A 24,930-nucleotide genomic window follows, 5' to 3' on the forward strand; every position below is an offset into this window, starting at 1 on the left:
ATAACAAAAATGATATTTTAGTTTCCAGCCATACTCTATCAGGAACCCCATGTAAATCACAATACCCGGCAATAGGTAATTCTGCTCTTGAGAAACTTACCCTAAGTTGCTAACTCCCAATAAGAAACACTCTTTAAAATGCATAGAGGACCCGTGTACCCCAATGTTCATTGCAGCCCTGTTTATAATAGCCAGGACATGGAAGCAACCTAGATGCCCATCAGCAGATGATTGGATAAGAAAGCTGTGGTACACATACACAATGGAATATTACTCGGCCATTAAAAAGAATACATTTGAATCAGTTCTAATGAGATGGATGAAACTGAAGCCCATTATACAGAGTGAAGTAAGCCAGAAAGATAAACACCAATACAGTATACTAATGCATATATATGGAATTTAAAAAGATGGTAACAATAACCCTATATGCAGGACAGAAAAAGAGACACAGATGTAGAGAACAGACTTTTGGACTCTGCGGGAGAAGGCGAGGGTGGGATGATCTGAGAGAACAGCATCAAAACATGCATATTATCAACGGTGAAACAGATAGCCAGCCCAGGTAGGATGCATGAGACAAGTGCTCGGGGCTGGTGCACTGGGAACACCCAGAGGGATGGGATGGGGAGGGAGGTGGGAGGGGGGATCAGGATGGGGAACACATGTAAATCCATGGCTGATTCATGTCAATGTATGGCAAAAACCACTACAATACTGTAAAGTAATTAGCCTCCAACTAATAAAAATAGATGAAAAAAAATAAAATAAAATGCATAGAGGGACTTCCCTGGTGGTCCAGTGGTTAAGACTCTGCCCTCCAATGCAGGGAGGGGATCAGGTTTGATCCCTGGTCAGGGAACTAAGAGCCCATATGCCGTGTGGCCGGGCCAGAAAAAAAATTTTTTTAATGCAAAGAGATTTATAGCCATATTAATGATAATAATAAAATGCTGCCAACAATCTAAATATTCACCACTAGATGTAGAAGTGACTGGTAAATTCACATGGCTGACTTTCATGCAACTGTAAAGGGGATATTTATAAAAACTGTATCATAGCATTGGAAACTGCTGTTGAAGTAACATCAGAATAAAATTGAAGGTAGGATGAAGTCAAAAATTCTTACCAAGCCCCTACGCCTGACTCCTGACTTCTTCCCTGAATCATTTCCACTATTTCCCAGCTATTCCTGCTTCCATTCCATCTCTTGAAGATGCCAGGCTTCTGTACTCACTGGGTTTCATGAATATATTAGCCTTTCTAACCCAGCAGAATGCAAGCCTGGGAAGAGCTAGGAGTTGCCTATTTGGATTCCTCTCATAGCCTGGCATTCAAAGCAGTGCTTGAAACACAGTAGGGGCCCCACAAATATTCATTTGAATGACAAAGACTTAAAACAACATGATGTAAATGTTTAAAAACATAAAAAGTAAAGAAGGAATGCCGAAAGACAATCTTAATGATAACGCAATAATTTTTAACATGAAGAAGATCATGCCAAGTGTGTGGGCCATGAAACCAGTGCTTCATACATAAATGGAGAGAGATGGTGACAGACTGAGGACTTCTGCCCCCAATCCCACTTCAACTACAGCAGTGCTACACTTTCAGATTTCTACACTGAACTTCTGTCCAAAATTTTGTTAAAAGAAAGGGTTTTGTGGCTTAAAATTGCTTGAAAATAGTACCATTAGTGCTTTATCAGTGTGAGCCTACTGTTTTAGATGTGGGGACCAGAACACTGCTGATACATACAACTATACCAATTAATTGGATATAAGCAATAATAAAGGAAATTAATTATAAAGGGGAAATTTGGAAGAAAACAGATTTTTTAGGCCCAATAAATATTCCTAAAATAAAAGCACAGTGGGAGCTAGAAACTACTAGAAAACAGAACAAAACAAAACCAAAAACCCCAAAAGAATCGAATCATATTCACACATGTAATTCAAATTGAAAGCATTATGATATGTATTTGAAAATAAGATTACCTAAAATTCAGTTTGCCATACCTGGCCAGAGTCTCCAGTACAATATTCGGTAATATCACACCCATTCACAGCATCCCGACATTCATATCCTCGTGGCTGAAACTGCAAATCAAAACTCAATATTAGGAACCAGTATTAATATTTCAGAGTTAGTATTCTTGTATTCACCAGAAATCATGACATCCTTTCATTACCACTGCCAAACTCTTTTTATGAATCATCAAGGTAGTTTCAGAATAGAGATAATGCCCCAAAATCACTCTCTGTAGTAAATATGAATCATTAACCAAGGCATTAAATGTTCAGATTTCAAACTCTGCTATCTCAGAGTATTATGTTTGGAAAACACTGTGATGGCAATTATGTAAAGAAGAAACACTGGTGAGGCTTAAGACAAAAGAACTAAACACTAAAATATAAAGATAAACATTTAGGACCTCTCTGAAGGCTGATATACACACTCAATCTGCACTAATTTCTCTATTAGCTTGGATATTAGTCTTGCTTTAGCTAAATATATACAATCAGATTTCAATTAATTCATATGAATTCCCTTCAGTGATGCCGGTGAATGACTGCTGAATACAAGGCATTTTGTTTGTCTAGGAGAAGGCTTGGTACAAGATGAAGGAAAGAGTCCATCATTTTCAAGCAATTTATAATCTGCTTGGGGACATAAGGCAAGAAAATCTAAGCTGGAATCTTCTAGAGTACCATAAGCCTAATACTCCTTTGGTGTTGAATAAAGTTAAATCATATTATTTTCTGGTTTTAAAAACTATTAAGAATTTTATAGAATGAGAAAAACAAAGATTTTAAAAATGACTTTTTAAAAATTAACCACAGTTTTCCAAAGATAGAAGTAATATTTCCACACAAACAAAAGGTGTGCATATACACATATAAACTTACATACATATATTACTTCCTTATCTGGCTCGTTTGCCTTTCTAAGGGATTTTAAAAATCAAATGTGAAAATATAAGGACTAGGTTTTATGCTCAGGCTCTAAAATAAATTAGGATGGGTTTTCAAGAAAAAGTTTGTAAGTGGAACATGTTACGAAAAACACCACAGAAACTGTCCCTCTTCTATTCAACCATTTAATTTGGTTTTCACCCATGTTAGAAGGGCAATTGCCAATGTTTATTTTGGAAGGATTACAGGTATACTTTCTTAGGGAGGTACTGGAGAATAGGATTATTGGTTGTTGTTCAGTCACCCAGTCGTGTCCAACTCTTTGCCACCCCATGGACTGCAGCACACCAGGCCTCTCTGTCCCTCACCATCTCCCGGAGTTTGCCCAAGCCTCATGTCCATTGCATCAGTGATGCCATCCAGCCATCTCATCCTCTGACAACCTCTTCTCCTTCTGCCTTCAATCTTTCCCAGCATCGGGGACATTTCCAATGAGTCAGCTGTTCACATCAGATGACCAAAATACTGGAGTTTCAACTTCAGCATTAGTCCTTTCAACGAGTATTCAGGGTTGATTTCCCTCAAGATTGACTAGTTTGATCTCCTTGCTGTCCAAGGGTTTGTTGGTAGTGAATTATAATAAAGATAATTGTAGTAACTCACAGAATTTGGGTAGATTTATTGATTCAGTAAAATTGCTGGGCTAATACACAGTGTCCATCAACAAAAGTGTGACAAGCTGTACAGATACTCAAGGTACACATTGCAATATTTGGCTAATATGTCATCGATAAGAGAGACGAAACTGCCAGAGAACTCACAAGACACGAGGTATTATTGCAGCAAGGCCCATCGCTGCAGTGGGCCCCATTGGAGAGAGAGCACTTCTTACAGCACAGTCCATAGCATTCCTAGAGAAAACACTTCATGTGAGTAAGTCAGGAAACCCATCCGCTGGTCATTCTGCATTCTCTCCACATGTGACATGCATTATTCACATGAGGAGATATATATAATGGTAAGCAAATATTTTAGGAAAGAATTAATCATTTTAGTGGTAGACTCCTTCCTGCTATACTTCTCAGCAAAGTATGATCTTCTAAGAAAGGACTTCTCTACCAAAGAGTAAGCTTATTTTTTAGCAGGCATCCTACCCTCGGTTAGCCCTATTACAATTTTAATATTCAATCTAGCTTTACAAAGACAAAAATATTACACAACACAGAAAGAATTTTCATGACTTGGTACAACTTGTCTGAGAGGGATATAGGCTATGAATTTTTAAGAGAGATGAGTTTGATTAGAAGAATGTATTAGGTTTCTTCAGACAGAGCCATAAGGACATGATTAATTCTAACATATCTGAGCTAGGATTAAGCATTGATGAGAGAGTTCAGAAATAAAGGCAGTGAGGCCACAGTGAATGATGAGGTAGACTTCTCACTAATGCTATTACTGTTTGCTCTGGGTAGAAGACGTGCTGAAAGTAGAAAAGATTTCTTATACTTACCACATGGATACCACAATCACACTCCTCCCCAGCTTCTACGTATCCATTTCCACATTCTGTGGGTTCAAATAGCTGAAAGAGGTTAGAAAGGTAAAGGGAAAACATTTCAATTTATCACAGAAAATCAATTTTCCAATTAGGCTACATACACACCCTATAATCATAGATATTCCTCTATGACCTATTGTTATGGCATCTTACAAATACATCTGTGTGGGAAACACTGTTCATTTATTAATAACACTTCTAAAAAACATATTTTAAATGGAGGTAGTATCTCTTGGAGGATTCTCTGGTGGTGGGTTCCAGAGATGACCTCTACCATTAGAGTTACTTTTTATAGAAATAAGCTGTCAAGATGAATAGATCACTTTTCATTTTTGCTAATGGAGTTAAAATGCATCTCTAATAAGACTCACAGGTACATAATTTGCTGACTTATATCCAGACAGCTGAGAAGATATAAAAACTGTCAAAAAGATAAAAATGCTTCAGTCACAGCTAAAGGTGATATATGCCATCAAGTAAACTCAAATAAAGTTAGGGAAAAGCGTTGCTGGAAATCCATGCCCATCATTGTCACCAAAAAGAAAACGGCACCATCTGAACCATATTAGGCAAACATGTAGGCATATTATAGACATTTCTCAGACATTATAGACACAGATTATAGACATTTCTCAATCATTCCTGGAGTGATGGAAGTGTCAAATTTCTAGAATAATCCACCCTCCTAATGCTATGAACTTGACTGCCAAATAAACTATATTACAGATCAGTTGTTGAGGCAGCTGATTATTTATGAGAAACATTTCCATTTCCCATTACCAGGGGCAAGATTTTTCTGTGTATGTCCACTACACTCAGGCGAAGACTGGAACAGGGAATTCCAATCCAAATGTTCAGAGCCATGTATCTGAGAGAGGGCAGCACACACCCAAGGAGGACTGCCTCCCCCTGAGTCCACCCAAGGGAGACCTGATCTTCCTTCTGCTTCCAGGAGGAACGCTGCTATAAGAAGCAAGCAAGGTTTCCAGGATACTTGGGTGGGGCTTCCCCATGGGGAAATCCAACGACTAAAATCAATAGTCCTCATTTCTGTGACATTCTGATCAGCAGAGAGGAGAAAAGAGAAAGGCAGACTGGAACATGATAGCTCTTTGTATCAGGCCTCCCACGTAAACCACTGCTGGATTTCATTCTTAGGACTCTTCTTCCATCCGGAGACAGGTCACTGTTACAAATCAGATGGCAGACATGACAGCTGAGAAGGTTCCCAGAGAACAGAAACGATGTCCGCAGATAATGTGAAAATAACACATAAAACATGTGCATATATATATATATATATATATATATATATACCCATTGACTATAACACTTGGGAAAAAGTCAGTTCTGTCATGTGGGTTAGTCGCTCAGTCATGTCCAACTCTTTGTGACCCCGTGGACTATAGCCCACCAGGCTCCTTGTCCATGGAATTCTCCAGGCAAGAATATTGGAGTGGGTTGCCATTTCCTTCTCCAGGGGATCCTCATGCATATATATATATATATACATCCACTGACTATAACACTTGGAAAAAAGTCCGTTCTTTCATACATGCATATAAACCATCCCACGGTAATCCACAGGGGCTTTTAAAAAATTATTCCAATATGTCATTTAAAAAGACAGAATTCCATATTCACTAACTGCTAAAATTGAAGACATATAGGTACTTTTTTATTTAGTTTCCACATTATTGGAAGAATTTCCTTTCTACTCTCAGGCAATCTCAGAAAGCTAATGATGGATCCTTATATACACACTAGAGCTCTTAGTATTTCCAAACAACTCAGTGTTGTTTCCTCAGGCGTGATGCTTATAATTAGCTGGTGAGCTGTACGGCAGGTAAAATTAGCCATGTATTTTGCAATTCAGAAATGCCAGCAGCTCACATTAATTCATTATTACTCACTGCACCCGTTTTAAACACTCTGAAGCTTTCAAATTTCTGTTGCATTGAGATCAATGCCATGAAAGGCAGGCGACTGAGTTTAATGATGCAAGGCCACTTTAAAATTCCTGTTTCTTTTTCTGCAGCCTTGCTGAGATTTTATACAGATGTCAGGCATCAGAGTATCAGCCTTAACTTGGCAGTATCACTTAATTATGAGGATGGGAATAAATTATTCTGTCAGTTATCCACATCAGTCACTGTTTTTTTTTTAAGCTAACATGATTTCCCTGCTCTCTCAATTTGCAGAGCATTAAGTATTTTGCAGAGCAATGGACTGTATTTGACTTATGATGCAGTGTCTTAAAAGGAAATATGAAATGTGCAATGTTAGAATGTCTATGCCATCTGCTAATTTGCACCAGTCCTGTCTTTTTGCCTTTAAGCAACTTCATTTGGAATGATTCTGCTATAGGTCTACAGTCCCAGATCTAAAATCCCGGGAGCTTAAGAATTCTGGCTTTGTTGGATTTTAGAAAAGTATGATGCATTTACTATGTTCTGTAAAAGAGCCCTGAAAAGCCTGGTATATAGCCTAGAATTGAACACATTAACATTTCTGCAGTAAGATTTATGAATATTTACACTATGAGAGTTAAATAAAACTTTTCAGTTCAGGGCAAGTTTTACTGTCCACTATGTTTCCTGCAAATTCATAAAAAACATTCCAAATTTTCAGAGCTTTTGAATGAAGGAATTATGGATAAGAGATTGTTGTATGAATAGTAATGAAATGCCATTGACAAATGGACCTTCTCAAGTAAATACATACATATTTCTATGTATGTATGCATAAGATCCATAAATACTTTGGGTCATTTTTTTTGGCTAGCTGATATTAGCAATGCTTTCTATCTGGGAGAATGGACCATTCCTCTCCTCCCCCCCAAAAAAAGAAAGAAAGAAAAGCCAAGAAATTATTTATACCCCTACAGAAAATGTCAAGGGGAAACAGAAATTTTGTCAGAGTAATGGTAATTACTAAAGTGATATATCTTACTAAATTACTAAAGTAATATATCTTAGTCTAACTCACTATCTCTTGGCAGCAGGATAAAGACCCTAACATGAGAACTTCAAGATATTTTAACGGAAGGACTGTCTGCCTGTTTTTCGGAGGGAGGACTGACAGCAGGGACAACCAGCACCGGAACACCAGAGTTTTGAAACAGTGAAGCTGTGGTCTTGTCATTCATTGAATCAAGACTCACTCTTCAACATGACAAAGCCTTTTATAACTAAACATTAATCTGACTGGAAAGAAACTGCTTTCCAAAACAAGTACCTGACATTTGGCATATTTCCACGTTAAAAAGAAAAAGGAGAAATAAGCAGACTTTCTAAATTACTAACCTTTGTTGGCCTGTTGAAAAGACAGGCTCCACCCCCTCTCAGTAAAAAGTCCCTATACTCCAAAATACTGCACTTTGAGAACTTTCTGGAATGAGATACCCTGAGGAAATAAAGAATCAATTATGTAAATAATTTACCCAAAACAGTCATCAAAGAAGAAAATTAAAACCATTGAATTAGAACAAAATGATCACTCTGGATTCATGTGAAGTGAAGTAGCTCAGTTGTGTCCTACTCTTTGCGACCCCATGGACTGTAGCCTGCCAGGCTCCTCTGTCCATGGGATTTTCCTGGCAAGAATACTGGAGTGGGTTGCCATTTCCTTCTCCAGGGGGTCTTCCCCACCCAGGGACTGAACCCAGGTCTCCCACATTGCAGGCAGACGTTTTACCATCTGAGCCACCAGGGAAGCCGCCAGGGAGTCACGTGATTCTACACAAATTTCGACAAGGCGCTTATGTTCAAACTGCCAAATAAGCATGTGTGCTAGAGCCTGTAAAAACAGAAATCCAAAGGAAGTCACAGATGTGGGAGGCTAAGTTACAACCTCCTTAGGAGTCAAGCCCTTTTGTACTCAGACTTGATTGAGGTTTTGAAAAGTTCATCCCGAAACTTCATCTAGGCTGTAGAAATGTGGTCACTTTCATTTGCTCTCAGTAAAGATAGGGCTTCCCTGGTGGTGCTAGTGGTAAAGAACCCACCTTCCAATGCAGGAGATGTAAGGGACGTGGTTTTGATCCCTGGATAAGGAAGATCCTCTGGAGGAGGGCACGGCAACCCCCTCCAGTATTCTAGCCTGGAGAATCACATGGACAGAGTAGCCTGGCAGGCTATAGTCCAGGGGGTCACACAGAGTCGGACACAACTGAAGCAACTTAGCATGCACATAGTAAAGATAAGCACTATTTCTTTTTTTCTTTTTTTGCCTCTGAACTAAATAAAAGGAGCTTAGGAACCCATAAGATTTTACTTTGGAGGAGGGAATTTGAGAGTCAGTTGATTAAAGATATTACATTGCAGGCTTTAGCAACAGAACTGAGGTAAACAAGGAAACCCTAAAGAGATGTGTTAGACTATGGATGTTTTTATATGCATATATACACAATCAAACCAGAATTAGGGTAAGCTCCTTCTGAATTAGAATTAGGTAATAGTTCCTTATTCTCAACTTCAAATACTACTTGGTAAAATCCATGATTTTGCAAGAATATAATATTAAAACCAAAGGAATATAATATAATAACTTCTTTGTGAGTTAATTAACCAAATTTCTATCACTATGTCAGTACATGCTGGGGCTGTGGTGAGTAGGTGCTAGTGTGTCTGACTCTTTGCAACCCCACGTACTATAGCCTGCCAGGTTCCTCTGTCCCTGGGATTTCCCAGGCAAGAATACTGGAATGGATTGCCATTTCCTTCTCCAGGGGATCTTCCTGACCCAGGGATCGAACCCACGTCTCCTGCTTGACAGATGGATTCTTTACCACTGAGCCACATGGGAAGCCCATCAGAATATACATATTAAGTTTAAATAGTTTTATTATATCCTATGGAGAGTCAGTCTAAAAATTCATTTAGAAACTGGAAGTTCAGAAGACCTCTCTTGATAGAACCAATATTATGAATGGTGTTACCTCAAAAAAGCCTGACTAAGCAATAATGTTGCAAAACTATGGTACAACAGAAAGGGAAGCATCAAAGTTAACAGTCAAGTTTGAACTAATTTCTAGAAACACCTGCTCTAAAGTAGCAGGCATAATGGCTCAGTCTCTCTTCAAGCCTTCATGCTCACACGCCTCATGTTCCCGAGCTGGACTCCTGGTGGGGAAATAAGGAAGGGACTCTGTAAAAGTAGGTCAGGGAGGGGGCAGGACCAGAAACGGTGATCTGCTGAAGATGTCTGACATGGGCACAGGAAGTGGGAGAGATGCGAGTGAGGAACTTCTATTTATTGGGAGGGGGCTCTAGCTTAGGAGGCCTTGGGGCAGTGACTGCGATGGGGCGGGGGTCCCTGAGAAAGATTATGTTTCTAGGCTTTGGTTCACAGATGTACTAGCAACCCTGAGAGAACAACTCTAGTTTCCAAAGAGGAGTTAGATGAGGAAATGTTCAAATGCCTATCAGAAGAAGATTACCTAATTTAGTCATGTTAAATCTGTCTCAATTTTTTTTAAGTCTTATTGATTATATAAGGAATACAGTACAATTTTATTACAGTAAACATGTCTATTTATGAGTTCCTTAAAATATAAATTGTTGACTAAATGGGTTTTCACTGACAGACAACCAGCTTTTATCCTAAGTGTACTAAAAAATTAATGCAACCACTAAACTTAGAAGCACTTAATCATGTGCTTCTTTTAATGGTTAATAGAAGTAGAAGCAGTTACTTTATTTTACTTTTATTACCAACTTTAAATAAAAAGCTCAAAGTACAAAGTGAACCTGCTATTTCATTTTTTAAAATATCAGATAATGAATTATTGAATTTATTTTAAGGCTTAGCTTAACAGACCAGTACCTGAGAGACTATAGTTGATAATAGATACCAATTTCAGAAAGTTATACATCACATGCAGGTACAATGAAAATTTACCCTGTTTCTTCCATGATGCAGCCACCCCAGGATTCTGTGCAGTCACATTCTAGTCCAGCAAAACAATACAAAGCAGTGGAAGGAAAGGGAAACAACAAAAGTCACATCTTTAATTTGCATCGCAGCTCTTAAAATAATTCCTTATTACCAATTCCATGTCAAATGGGTACAGAACATGATGTCTCACCAAACAAAACCTATTTCTTTCTCTCTCTCTTTTTTTTTTTTTTTTTGGTTGGAAAGGAAAGGTTGCTTCAATCAGGAAGCCAGAAACTTGGGGAGAAGGCAGATTCATGTCTCAAACCAGCTCTGAAGATTCTGCTTGGCCATGACAGTTTTTTAAGGGAAAAAGGAGAAGAAATTTCAGTGAGTCAGGGGGTCAAGAGGTTGGATTCTGCATCATTTTCCATTGTGTGCAGACTGCCTGACTCCTCCTGATCTTTCTTCAGATGCTATCTTGCCCAGCTGATTTGCCTGCAGGATTGCTAAGGGGCTGCTGGGGGTGGAGAGCTAGTCATTCTTTAACTCCTTAAATATTCATTGCTACTTCTTTAATCTAGGAAAATTATCAACAGCAAAACCTATTTTATTTAAATTAATATTTCTGTTTCCTTTCCAACAAGTATAGCTTGCCTCCTAAGACAACAGCTGCAAGAAGTAAAATTGTGCCTCTCTTCATTTTTGTAACTCAGAGAATTCAATTCAGCTTCTAGTTTAATGTTTAATGGAAAGTACTGTGGTCCAAGGTAGGCTTTACAAACTAGTGTTTTAGTCCAAGTTCTATCTGATGAGAGTTTCACAGGCAAGTGACTTAGCATTTCTTGGGTCTCAGGGTTTCCACCTCTAAAATGGGAAGGTATCTCTGTGCCCATCTCCCAGAATGGTACTGGGGCTCACATGAGATGGTAGCCTATGTGTTCTCTGGGAACTGCAAAACTCTACTGCACAATTCAATGAGTCCTCACTGAAGTCCTGCTAACAGAACACACTGGACGTTAGAGAAGAGAATTCAATCTGCTACAGTCAAAGCAAGCATCAGCCATAGGCTTGAAGAACACTAAGCTAAAACATACAGGAAAAGAGAGCAATCTAAAATAGAAATGTAAAGTCATCTAAATTAAATAACAGTCATAAGCTTAACACAGATACCACAGATGGACATATGGATATTGTGATAGGCTAGCCTTTTCATTCATTTTTTTTTCTATTCTCTTTTCTATGATAGACAAAGATATCTTTAAAGACTTCCAAATGGATTTTTAAAAATTCAAAATTCAGAACTAATCTATCTGAACAAACAATTCACAAAGGAATAAAGAATTTTAGAAAGGAAGGAACTATGCCTGGTATTAGTAATGAACCCTATTGCTCACCCTTCTCCATCATATGACTCAGTAAGATCTCTTAGCTGCCCTCAGCACTGGCCTTCTCTTGGTTCCAAGTTTGTCAAACAAGATTATAACAAGGTCCTACTCCTTCTGATTTTCGGGCATTGATGCCAGCCAGTGAAACCTGAATCACCTCTTTTAATGCGTACTCTGGGAAAGCAAACACTCTGAGCAAGAAATTAACAGATGAAAGTTTGTGGAGATTTGCTAAATGCCACCAAACTTAATGTACCCATAAAGTGATGACCTAATAGTCCCTTAAAGGGAATCAAGACATCCTGGATATAGATTTTAGTTCAAGTTTCCATAACACTATCCATTAATGACAATTATTTGATAGTAGTCAAAAAGGTATAAAGCATAGGATAATGTTAAGGTAGATATTTATCCTTTTCTTCTCTGGGGAGGGGGGTGGAGAAGGACACCTTTATTCCCAGCATCTGGTATTTTCACAAGGAGAGTAGATCTCCACTTAATTCCCAGGTAAGAGATTAGTTGGAGTGAATACCTCAGTCTTTTTTTCCACAGGATGACATCGTATGCTTCCTAGGCACTTTGTCCTTCTGCCACAAAAGTGTATTATTAATAGAAACTATATTTTACTATTGTATTGCTATAAAGAGGAATATAATCTAAGTTGGATTTTATACAGATTTTAAAAGAAATTTAAAATGTTCAAGGACCGCCCCCCCTCAAATTACTGTGGGCCTTTAACACTGCACCTCTAGAATCTCAGACTTGTCTTTCCATCTGCCTCTCCTCTGGTTAGTGAGGAAAGTGATATCCAGTAGTCGCTGGCTGTGTTTTCCTACAGGATGGGATCTGTGGCTGTTTCTACTCCATCGAGGCCTTGCCAGCTCAGTGGAGGAGTATTATACTCTATCACCTGCCCCCAGGATGGGATGCCTACACGGGAAGCTTCTCTTATGTTAATGATGGTACTATGTTGGTAAATTTCATTAGGGTTTAAGCTCCTTTTAATTCCAGATCTTTTTTTCTGATCCAACTGAGCTTGTGATGGAGCTCCACTGACATCTTGTGTCTGTATTCAACTGATTAGAACCTACAGGCTGAGTATTCACCTCTATGCACCCCAACATTCTGCAGTGTGAGAAAGAGCTGATCATGCCCTGAGAAAGGATGATTTTACAGACGTGGAAAGGGACATTTCTCCAACCCACACAGATTAAGAGTTACCTTAAATTGCTCATTTCTATCATTTCTTTAGGGGAAGGAGATATACCACAGTTAAGCTATTATGACTTAGGAATGAAAAAATATTTCTTTTTTGACCACACATGCATTATACAGACAGAATGGCACATGAAAGTAAGAAGGTCAATGTACATACTTGGCTTTCTGCTAGAAGGTTCCCATTGGATTCCAAGGTTTTGAGCCAGGCTCTGCGATAATACTTGTGCCACTGCCATTGGAAGACCATACTGTTTTTCAGAGTTGAAAGTGTGTGGGAAACATTTGAGAGAGGGCACAAAGCTAGTTATTATTTCTTAATCATTACCACATATCTTCTCAGTCCCCTAAGTAGAGCCTCACAGCATCAAAACACGGCATATGCTCCTGATCACTTCTTCCTTGCAACTGGGCCCAAGAAGCAGAAAGCCTCTCTCACTATGTGGCATCTCTCAGAACTTGATGTTTTCACATGGAAACACAAAATCATAAAAGGCTGTGCCCCATTTCACCTCATACCAAACCGAGAATAAATTCAACTTACTACAAATCTGTCAAGAGAAGTCTCCACTGAATGATGGCTACTGGGATAATCTAGTACCATTATATATTCAGGAACTGACCAAGGTTTAGATTTAGTTGGTTCTACTTGGAGGGTGTGTTAAACCTAACATGGGCAGAAGAGCAGATAATTCTTTAAAAAGTCATAACAGAAGGATTAACAAGATTATAAAAACTTATCTACAGAGACCAAGAAATTTCTGGGCCAATCTTCGGTTTGCATCTGCCTGACAAATATGAAAGACTATCATTGTGATATGAAACAAAAGCTCTTTTCTAACACTAAAGATCACTTTGGGTTCTATTTACTAATACAAACCACTTATACTATATTCTTAATGTCATTATCATTTTAAATAGGTCTGAGAAGGGATGTAAACTAGGCCACAGGGAAGAAAGAAATCAGATGCACAGATAAAGATCTACTTTAGGAAAATTGATAACATTTACCTCATTCACACCAACTCCCCTTGTGTGAGAACAGACACCTCCAAAGTAACTCAGGCTGCTTCTCTTATAGTGGAATGTCACACGCCTTAGGAAAAATAAGTGCTATTAGGAAACCAATGTAGTGACCATTATATTTCAATTTTATTCCATTCAAATTCCAATTAATTCCTTTAATTCCAACTTTATTCCATTAACATTCAATTTCAATACATCTATTCTCCTACACCGAATACCCCAAACCAACCTTCCTTCAGGAAGCCAAAAACTACATTTTAAATACTTCTAAATGTATGTTACCATAAATACCTTTAATGTTATGTTAAGTAATCTCAGTTGAGTCAAAATCAATTGAGCACCTGACTAAACACCACATACTGGCACAGACATTGACGGCACAAAGATAGATACCACAGTCCTTGATTTTTTTTAGTAGAGACTATCTAGTAGTTATACAAAATATTGACAATTGTAAATTGCTGATTAAACACTGAGAGAACAGCAAAGAGTAACAGGAGAGAATAAAGAAGGAAGAAGGACTTCGGTTGGTTTGATCCCAGCACAGAACCTTAGAGGACTGTCTGAAAACAGCTTAACTACCAGTGGGGAAGTGAGCAACTCATCAGAAGTAAACAAGGTATCCCTTTTCTTTAGTGATGGAACATCAATTTTACTCAGTAGTTCATTTCAAAAGACTCTCTTTCCTAGACTCTCTTACAGCTCATTGTGGCCACTGTGATAAAGATCTAGTAAATGATTAGTTGATGAAATTGATACATGCACATTTTCAGGAAATCTACTACAACGGGTTAGCTGGAGGGAGGGTCCTCTCACACTTGTCCCCTGCCTGGCATTCCTATTGCCTGTGATGAAGGCTGGAGTGTCAGCAGCTGTCCTGAGTCATGAGCTGACCTTGAGGATGGAAGGTCTGAAGGGAGGGAAGTGCTCTGAAAGTAGATCTCATGACTGTGGAACCACTGTTTCAACACCGGGCAGTCTACTTCTGTGCTTCTTATGTAACAGAGGACTCAACCTCAATCTTGTTCAGGATAGATTTACCAATACATAACCTAACTGATACGATAAAGGGATAGAGAACAACATCAAGCCAAGGGCTGGGAATACATACGAGATGAGATGCACAGCATCAGCATGCTGCCTGATACGCTGTCGGTATTTGGAGAACTCATGGAGCATCTGCACGAGGTTGGTGGTGATGTCAATGTGATCCCTCTCGGTCCAGGTCTCTACCGCCACCAGGACAACCCTGGTATTAAGCTGCTCCTTGTAAATCTGAGGGTAGACAACAGGACAGGTGCAGGAGGAAAACACTGGGTCAAACATGCACAATCAGTGATTCAGAGTCAGCGGAAGGACAGGAGGGGAGGTGAGAGGAGAACATGAGGTCAGAATTAGCTCATCAGAGAGAATCTTCTTTTCCTTTCTCTTTTTTCAAGAGCAAAAAAAAAAAAAAGAAAGAAAGAAAGAACAGTCACAAAGTTCAGCCTCTCGTACAAAGTTACTTCAATCCCCAATCACCACTTTTAGTAGCCAGCATCTCTCTAGGGCATCACAGACCTAAAGTATGCACACAAATTCAAATCAGGGTTCAGCAAAATCACTCTTTCAAACCTCAGGGAATAACAGATTGGAGTCTGATATACTCGCTCTGAGTACGTGTGATATGATCAGTTATTCCTGAAGGATTGGAACAGATCACTACATCCTTGGACAAGCATTAACACCATGGTTGGCTTGTCCTTGGAATCCTTGTTATATGAAAAGTAAAATAACACTGGAAGAGAAACAAATCTGAGGCCAAAAAGAGGGAAGAGCAGACTTATATTACCCATGTCCCTCTCACTACAGAGTGACATCATTCACAATATTTAAATTATAACTTTCTGCTCTTTCTCTCCTTTTGGCCCAATAGCTAAAGAATTCACTCATGTAAGCAATTTCGATGAATGTTTTGTCCTATTTTCAAGCTAATTAAGAAAATAATGGATGACTTTACAACACACTGAAGAAACACCATCATGCCTAAATTAACCTGACGCTATAATGATTTTACAACAAGGAGTGAGTTAAATGTCATGTCTTTGAAAAAATAGTTTGTCAACTTCAGAACCTTGTATGACAACTCAAAATAAAAATGACACATTGCAAGATGTGATTCTATTCAGCCATGGTGAAATGACAAAACATGAAGATTCCACCAAGCAAATAGCTAGGGCATGGGAAAAGTGAGGTTTAATATTCTCTTTTTCACATCCACTTATACTTATCCTCTGAGAAGACTGACAAGGGCCGAAATTAAAGGAAATTAATAAACCCGGTGATAACTGGCTTTCAGAATTTCAATCTTAACTCTACATGACATTCTCTTACCCTCTCCCCATATTATTCTGTTCCACCGTTCCCATGCTGAGTTGCTTCAGCTGTGTCCAACTCTTTGCAACCCTATGGACTGTAGCCCACCAGGCTTCTCTGTCCATGGGATTCTCCAGAAGAGAATACCGGAGTGGGTTGCCGTTTCCTACCAAGGGGATCTTCCCAACCCGGAGATTGAACCTGGGTCTCCTGCAGCCTCTGCACTGCAGGTGGATTCTTTACTGCTGGGCCACCAGGAAAGCCCACCTGTGCCTACTAGGTATTATATGAGTGTTTAGATGATTAAAGGCTTTTGGACTGTTTAAATTTAAGGCAAAAAAGAACACGGTTCTTTGGGGAAAAATAGTATCATTTAGATATTAAGCAATTTATAATGTTCTTCCCAGTTAAGAGGGAATATACAATAAATATCAGATAAATATATATATATTTGGCTTGCAAAACAGAACTTTACATTAGAATACACAAAATATTATGCTGTTTATTTGTAACTATTCAAATTGAATTATTTATTGGAACACAATGAATAATATTCACACTTACGGATTTCCTATCAGAATGAGAAGAGGAAAAAATATGAACAATTTAGGGATTAGAAGCCTTTTTTAAGAAGATATATATTTTACTTTTAAATTAGCTCTATTTGGGAACTGCACTTAACTTTGTCATCTAAAAATACAGTCTGAAGCATTCTCATAGGAACACTAAGAAAATAAATTTGGGTTCTTTAAAAAAAAAATTTTTTGTACTGCCTATATTCACCAAACATAATCCACCTCAATCTATTAGTTTTTCTGCCATATATTTAAGATGATAAGCTCAGCTGATTATTATTAACAAAGCCTCACTTGCCAAGTTTAATTTACACTTGTTCTGTAGCTAATTTTCTCTACGTTTTGTCCTCCATAGACTCTGGTGAAAATAATATCTAGATATCACCCAAAAGGAACATCAGTGCAACTTTGGGATCCCAAGAATAACTCAACAATCCCCTGAAACTCTGACAACACTGCTCTTTGTGATTCAGACCAGTCTATAATTTCTTAGCCAGATGAGCTTAAGGATAGTGTTTTTAGTTTTGTCCCAGAAACAACTAAAGCAACAAGTAAATAATGGAGATATAAACCATTCCATCTTGGAAAAACGGGTTCAAGAAAACCAGGATACTTACAGAATCCACAAGGTTGACCACAGACTTTGCAAAGTTGTTCGCATGTGCAAGAGAAGAACGACACTTCTTATACTGGGGTCAGGAGCGGGGGGACGGGGGAAGGGAGACAAAGACCAGTCACTGTCAAACCATAATTTAATGATAAATTTTCAAAATTCCATAAAAACAGGAATCTGACAGCAAGAGTAGAAATGGGAATTAAAAATACTGACTTCAATTTGTGCTGGATTTGGACATACCAGTGTTCTTATTTTATTTCTCCGTTAAGCAGGAAAAGTATAACTGTATAAAATACCCATGATGAAACCAACACAACATTGTAAAGCAGTTATCCTCCAACTTTAAAAATTAATTAACTAGTAATTAACTAGTTAATTAATTTTTAAAAATACCCATGATGTTCTGGGTAATGGGGAGGGCCGAGTGATTCTGTGTGAGAAACTTTACACTTGAGCAGTAAGCTGTTAACTACTCTCAATGTCTAACAAATGCAATCCTTTTTAAATTTGTTACTTGACTTTACCAGTTTATAAAGAGTCTAGACCAAGAAATTTAATCCCTACAGGACACCCTTCTCATTTGAATTTAATCTCATACAAAGATCAAGAAGATTTCTTAGGCAACACTTTAGATTCAGTCCACACTATGGACTGCAAAATGTATACCTTGCATAATAAAACATACATTTTAATATATCCTTTCAGAAGAATACCTCCTCCAAACGAAGCCTTTTGCTTTTGACAGCTCAGAAGTCAAAGAAGAGACAAAAAGTACAAATGAAATGTGCCAACAGTATGGTTGTTTATGGCTATTTATGACCATTTAAGAAAATTAAGTAAATTAATAGAGTAATTACATAACATCTGAAGGGCTACAGTTTTAGTAAGGAGTACTTAGCTTAACATGGCTTTGAGGGGACATTTGAAAACTAAAGTTTACCACAAGGGGATCATGGCCTCTGTTGAGGAAAAAGAAAAACATCTTCAAAACTACCAAATAAGGTATGCACCATATCTTTAAAATTTGACTTCAATTATAATTATTAAAAACTGCACTTTTCATAATATTCTTTTTTTCTCCTTGGTCCATTTTTACACTATAAATTTGTCAGAATCCCTTTATTTCAGTCTCTTTAACCCTGTTACTATGTTTTTAAAATGAAGAGTATGTCTTAATGCTGATCTATCTGATATAAAATTTTTATAATACCAAGCATACTGACAACCCATGATGAATGTGCAATAAATTAGTATTGTGTTATTAGGAGCATCATTAATTTATGGCTATTTATATTTATAATATTTGCTATGGTGTGAATATTTGTGTGCTCCACAAATTTATGCTAAAATTTCAAACTCCAAAATGATGGTATTAGGTGGGACCTTTGACCAGTACTTAAGTTATGAGGATGGAGTCTTCATGAATGGGATTAGTGCCTTATAAAAAAAGTCTCTAAAGAGATCCCTAGTCCCTTCCACCATGTGAGGATATAGTGAGATATTTTAACAGGTGTGTTTAAACTTAGCACAAAGAAGTTGCTGTAAAGAGCTCAGCATTTTAAGTTGCCTAGCAAATTACACAAGCTGAAAAATTTCAAAAATATCTTTAAAAGTAAAAGCAAAAGTCTCAACATTAAGTCTCTTTGGGGTGATGAAATATTTGGAAACTGGATAGAGGTAATGGATGCACAACTAAATGCCACTGAAATGCACACTTTAAAAAAGTCCTGACATTAAGAAGTACTTATGACAAAAAGAAAGGGAAAATATTAGTTGACATCTATTCTAGGGCAGTGGTGGTACATATCTATCCAAATGAATTTGTTTTGCTTCTGAACATTAATTTGTCTTTTTGGGATATGTCCTTTTATAGTATAATGAACATGGAAAGTATGACATGCAAGTTAAAAAATGAGAACTTCAAAAGGCTATCAGAATGTGATGTTTTTTATTTCATATTTGTAACTTCCATCTCTTTCTTTTTAGAAAGATCACTCCGCTTGCTGTGAGGGGAGTGAATTAGAGAGTCAAGAATGGAAGAAGAGAGACCTGTTGGGAAAATATTATAATAGTCCAGGTTAAAAAATAATGAAGATAGGACACCCATGTAGGATGTGGAAGATAAGGAAAGAGAGTAAAAGATGATTCCAAGGTTTTGAACTAGAATAGCTGGGGTGGAGGCGGGGGAGTGCCATTTAAAATGATGAGAAAGACTAGGGATAAAGCAGTTTAGGACTAAGGAACCAAGAGTTCTGATTTATAATGTGAGATGTCTACCCAATATTGAAGTAGGCAGTCAGATATATTAATAGAACTATGGAACTCAGCAGGTTAGAGTATAAAGTTGAGAGTGATGAATTTAAGTCACAATATAATTTAAAAACTTAGGACTGGAAGTGGTCGCTTGAGGGAAAGTTATAGAAAGAAAAGAGAGCCCAAACCAAGCTATGAGGCATTCTCAAAATTCTAAAGGCCAAACATAAAAGACTAAGAAGAAACGGCCAATGATGTGAGACAGCTATTGTGTCATAGAAGCAGAAAGATGAAGACAATATTTCAAATAGGGAAGAATAAACAACTGTGTCCAATGCTGCTGAGAAGACAAGTATGACAAGGAAAAAGAGTGACCACTAGGTTTATTCACTTGAAATTCCGTATAATTGGGTACCTAGGATTTACTAGGATCTATGATTAGGGTTTCTCCTACAACAAATATTGGCCAGCCTCAGTGAGGTAAGTTTTATCATCCCCATTTACAAATGTGGAAAGTGAGGCTCAGAGAGGATAAATAATTATCCAAGATCAAACAGCTGGAATTCAATGCTTACTCTGGGTCAACATAAGAGATAAACTTGTTAACAAGTAATATAAAATAGTTTATGTGCATGCCTAATAAATTATGATCATTGATGAGAAATCATAATTTGTTGGGGTACCTATAAAATATGTGCGTGCATGCTAAGTCACTTCAGTCGTGTCCGACTCGGCAATCGCATGGCCTGTAGTCCGTGGTTTTCTCCAGCCAAGAATGCTGGAGTGGGGGACTTCCCACTCCAGTGGGAAGTACAGTGGTTAAGATTCCTGGCTTTCACTACAGGGGGCACGAGTTTGATCCCTGGGTGGGGAATCAAGCTCCCACATGCCACACCCTGTGGCAAAAAAAAAAAATAAGAAAATACTGAAGTGGGTTGCCGTGCCCTCCTCCAGGGGATCTTCCCAACCCAGAGATAGAACCCACATCTCTATGTCTCCTGCATTGGCAGGTGGGTTCTTTAACACTAGTGTCACCTGGGAAGCCCTATAAAATATAGTGGCTTTTAAATAAGGAAAACTACATGAGGTTTAAATTGAAATATATGAGTTATCATTACATATTTTCACCTATTGACTTATACATAAAGATAGAGTAACAATGTAGAAAACATTTGTTTTTCATGCACTTTAAAATATTTCAATTAGTTTTCTAATAGAAAAAGGTGTTTCATATTTATATTAATATTTAGCTTAAGCAGCTCAAAGAAATGTTTGCAGACCCCTATCAAGGCTATAATTGGCTCACAAATTAGACTCCGCCAGCCTGCTGCTAAAATGGTTTACACAAAATTGAGAGATTTTTTTCTAATTGAAAGCTACTGATAATATATGATGCTTGTTCCAAATAAGTTATCTGCATTTTTTCAGGAAGGCAATATTAGGTTACTCTGAATTAAAGAGGTATGCTTGAAAGTAAATGTAGGCAAAATGTTTCTATTTCCTGCATGAATGAGAATTAATTATACACACAAAGAAATATATGCAATCTCCATTTATGAACTAATTTATTTTCACATTTTCCGATTGCTGAGAATAATTTACATTTAAAGTGTCAAATTTGCTTCTCCTTTCTGAACAAGCACAATCCTTAAGATATTTGATTTTTGAATGAAATAATGCTATTTGCAGCAACATGGATGGCCCTAGAGAACATCTTACTGAGTGAACTAAGTCAGAGATAGACAAACATCATATAATACCACTCATGAATCTTTAAAAAAAGATTCTTTAATCTTTAAAATTTTAAAAGTAGAATCTTTTAAAAAAAAAGGTACAAATGAACCTATTTACAAAACAGACAGAGTTCAATATGTAGAAAACAAGCTTATGGTTATTTAGTGTTAGTTGCTCAGTTGTGTCCAACTCTTTGTGACCCCATGGACTGTAGCCCTCCAGGCTCCTCTGTCCCTGGGGTTTCTCAGACAAGAATACTGGAGTGGGTAACCATTCCCCTCCCTAGGAGCTCTTCCCGACCCAGGGATTGAACCTGGGTCTCCCGAATTGCAGGCAGATTCTTTACCAATTGAGCAACCAGGGAAGCCCCAAACTTATGGTTACCAGGAAGGAAAGGCAGGTAGGGATAAACTGGAAGATTGGGATTGACATATTCACATTACTATGTGTAAAATAGATAACTGATAAAGACCTACAATACAGCACAAGGAACTCTACTCAAGACTCTATAATGGTCTGTATAGGAAAAGAATCTAAAAATGAGCAGATATCTTGTATGTGTAGGAATAACTGATTCACTTTGTGGTACACCTGAAACTAACACAATGTTGTAAGCCATCTATATTCCAATAAAAATTATTTAAAAAATATTTGCTTTTTGAAAAAAAAATTAAAATTAGAGCTTGATTTTCAACCTGAGGGTTATAGTTATGAAAATAAATGTGTTGCCTCATGTAGCACAAAGATTATAAGATTAGCACTCTCCGAGAGAAGACATTCTAAAACCCAATAGCAAACATCCAGATATTAAAAAATAGATGTCAGACTTTCCTGGCGGTCTAGTGCTTAAGACTCCATGCTTCTACTGCGGGGTGTACAGGTTCAGTCCCTGGTCAGGGAGGTCCCCACCTGTTGTGTAGTGCAGCCAAAAACATTTTTTTAAATAAATGACAATTATTCTAGTTTAGTTTTACTTTGACACTCAAATTTAAGTACCGGATCCATATTCTGATTTATCCCTTATTAAGTATTCAAATTCAAAAACTATCTTCATCTCATATAAAGCACATCTTTAAAAAATAACTTTTTTCAACTCTCATTTCATGAATTTCTGGGTGGATCATAACAAACTGGAAAATTCTTAAAGAGATGGGAATACCAGGCCACCTTACCTGTCTCCTGTGAAACCTATACACAGGTCATGAAGCAACAGTTAGAACCAGACATGAACAACAGACTGGTTCAAAACTGGGAAAGGAGTACACCAAGGGTGTATATTGTCACCCTGCTTATTTAACTTATATGTAGAGTACATCATGAGAAACTCTGGGCTGGATGAATCACAAGCTGAAATCAAGATTGCCGGGAGAAATATCAACAACCTCAGATATGCAGATGACACCACCTTAACAGCAGAAAGTGAAGAGGAACTAAAGAGCCCCTTGATGAAGGTAAAAGAAGAGAGTGAAAAAGCTGGCTTAAAACTCAACATTCAAAAAATTAAGGTCATGGCATCCAGTCCCATCACTTCATGGGGAAAAAGTGGAAACAGTGATAGATTTTATTTTCTTGGGCTCCAAAATCACTACAGATGATGACTGCAGCCATGAAATATTTTTTTGAACATTTTTTAATGTGTTTATTTTCTTTTTTTACTTTATTTTTTTAATTTATTTTTATTAGTTGGAGGCTAATTACTTTACAATATTGTCATGGTTTTTGCCATACATTGACACGAATCAGCCATGGATTTACATGTGTTCCCCATCCTGATCCCCCCTCCCGCCTCCCTCCCCATCCCATCCCTCTGGGTCTTCCCAGTGCACCAGGCCTGAGCACTTGTCTCATGCATCCAACCTGGGCTGGTGATCTGTTTCACCCTTGATAGTATACTTGTTTCAATGCTATTCTCTCAGAACATCCCACTCTCACCTTCCCCCACAGAGTCCAAAAGTCTGTTCTGTACATCTGTGTCTCTTTTTCTGTTTTGCATATAGGGTTATCATTACCATCTTTTTAAATTCCATATATATGTGTTAGTATACTGTATTGGTCTTTATCTTTCTGGCTTACTTCACTCTGTATAATGGGTTCCAGTTTCATCCATCTCATTAGAACTGATTCAAATGAATTCTTTTTAACGTGCAGCCATGAAATTAAAAGTAGCTTGCTCCTTGGAAGAAAAGCTATGACAAACCTAGACAGCATATTAAAAAGCTAAGACATCACTTTGCTGACAAGTGTCTGTATAGTCAAAGTGAAAGTGAAAGTTGCTCAGTCGTGTCCAACTCTTTGCAACCCCATATACAGTTCATCGAATTCTCCAGGCCAGAATACTGCAGTGGGTAGCCTTTCCCTTCTCCAGGGGATCTTTCCAACCCAGGGATCGAACCCCGGTCTCTCACATTGCAGGCGGATTCTTTACCAGTTGAGCCACAAGCGAAGCCCGATAATACTAGAATGGGTAGCCTATCCCTTCTCCAGCAGATCTTCCCAACCCAGGAATAAAACTGGGGTTTCCTGCACTGCAGGTGAATTCTTCATCAACTGAGCTATCAGGGTTTTTCCAGTAGTCATGTGTGGATGTGAGAGTTGGACCATAAAGAAGGCTCAGCACTGAAGCTTTCAAATTGTGGTGCTGGAGAAGACTTTTGAGAGTCCCTTGGATGGCAAGGAGATCAAACCACTCAATCCTAAAGGAAATCAACCCTGAATATTCATTGGAAGGATTGATGCTAAAGCTGAAGTGCCAATACTTTGGCCTCCTGATATGGAAAGCAGACTCATTGGAAAAGACCTGATGCTGGAAAAGATTGAGTGCACGAGAAGAAAGGGGTGACAGAAGATGAGATGGCTGGATGGCATCACCAACTCAAAGCACATGAGTTTAAGCAAACTCTGGGAGATAGTGAAGGACATGGAAGCCAACGGTGCTGCAATCCATGAGGTTGCAAAGAGTTGGACACAACTTAACGACTGAACAACAACAACTTTCAAAAGAAAAGAAATTCGTATAAAATGACCCACTTATCTGGGACTATTATGAGCTAGAATCCAGTTTGGTCTAAGAAAAGGAATCTATCTAGTTCTTTGCACCGAAGCAGCATTTATTTAACTAGCAGAAATCTAACAAGAACCAACTATATAGCACTACTGCTGCTGGTAGGTTGCTCAGTCATGTCCAACTCTTTGCAACTGCATGGACTGTAACCTGCCAGGTTCCTCTGTCCATGGGGTTTCCCAAGCACAAATACTGGAATGGGTTGATATTTCCTTCTCCAGAGGATCTTCCTGACCCAGGGACGAAACCCGCATCTCCTGCTTGTCAGACATCTCCTGGTGGGCAGGCAGATTCTTTACCACCGGGCCACCTGGGAAGCACACTGCATAGCATAAGGAACTGTATTTAATATCTTGT

At 38.1% G+C, this 24,930-nt stretch overlaps 1 protein-coding gene across 6 annotated transcripts in view; it reads right to left on the reverse strand.

The window, feature by feature from the left end:
* The window catches only part of ADAM23 (ADAM metallopeptidase domain 23), a 185,407-nt gene that overhangs the window by 38,467 nt on the left and 122,010 nt on the right, over positions 1-24,930 (reverse strand). For all 6 annotated transcript variants that reach the window (XM_043910262.1, XM_043910260.1, XM_043910259.1 and 3 more), the window contains exons 10-18: positions 17,527-17,598; positions 15,091-15,254; positions 13,965-14,049; positions 13,114-13,204; positions 10,375-10,423; positions 7,779-7,878; positions 4,426-4,497; positions 3,737-3,826; positions 2,019-2,099 (exon numbers count right to left, since the gene is read on the reverse strand). In XM_043910262.1, coding sequence (XP_043766197.1) covers positions 2,019-2,099; positions 3,737-3,826; positions 4,426-4,497; positions 7,779-7,878; positions 10,375-10,423; positions 13,114-13,204; positions 13,965-14,049; positions 15,091-15,254; positions 17,527-17,598 — 804 coding nt within the window. The remainder of the gene's footprint in view (positions 1-2,018; positions 2,100-3,736; positions 3,827-4,425; positions 4,498-7,778; positions 7,879-10,374; positions 10,424-13,113; positions 13,205-13,964; positions 14,050-15,090; positions 15,255-17,526; positions 17,599-24,930) is intronic.

The sequence above is a fragment of the Cervus elaphus genome, chromosome 8 (assembly GCF_910594005.1).
Source record: "Cervus elaphus chromosome 8, mCerEla1.1, whole genome shotgun sequence".
In the NCBI taxonomy this organism is placed as follows: Eukaryota; Metazoa; Chordata; class Mammalia; order Artiodactyla; family Cervidae; genus Cervus; species Cervus elaphus.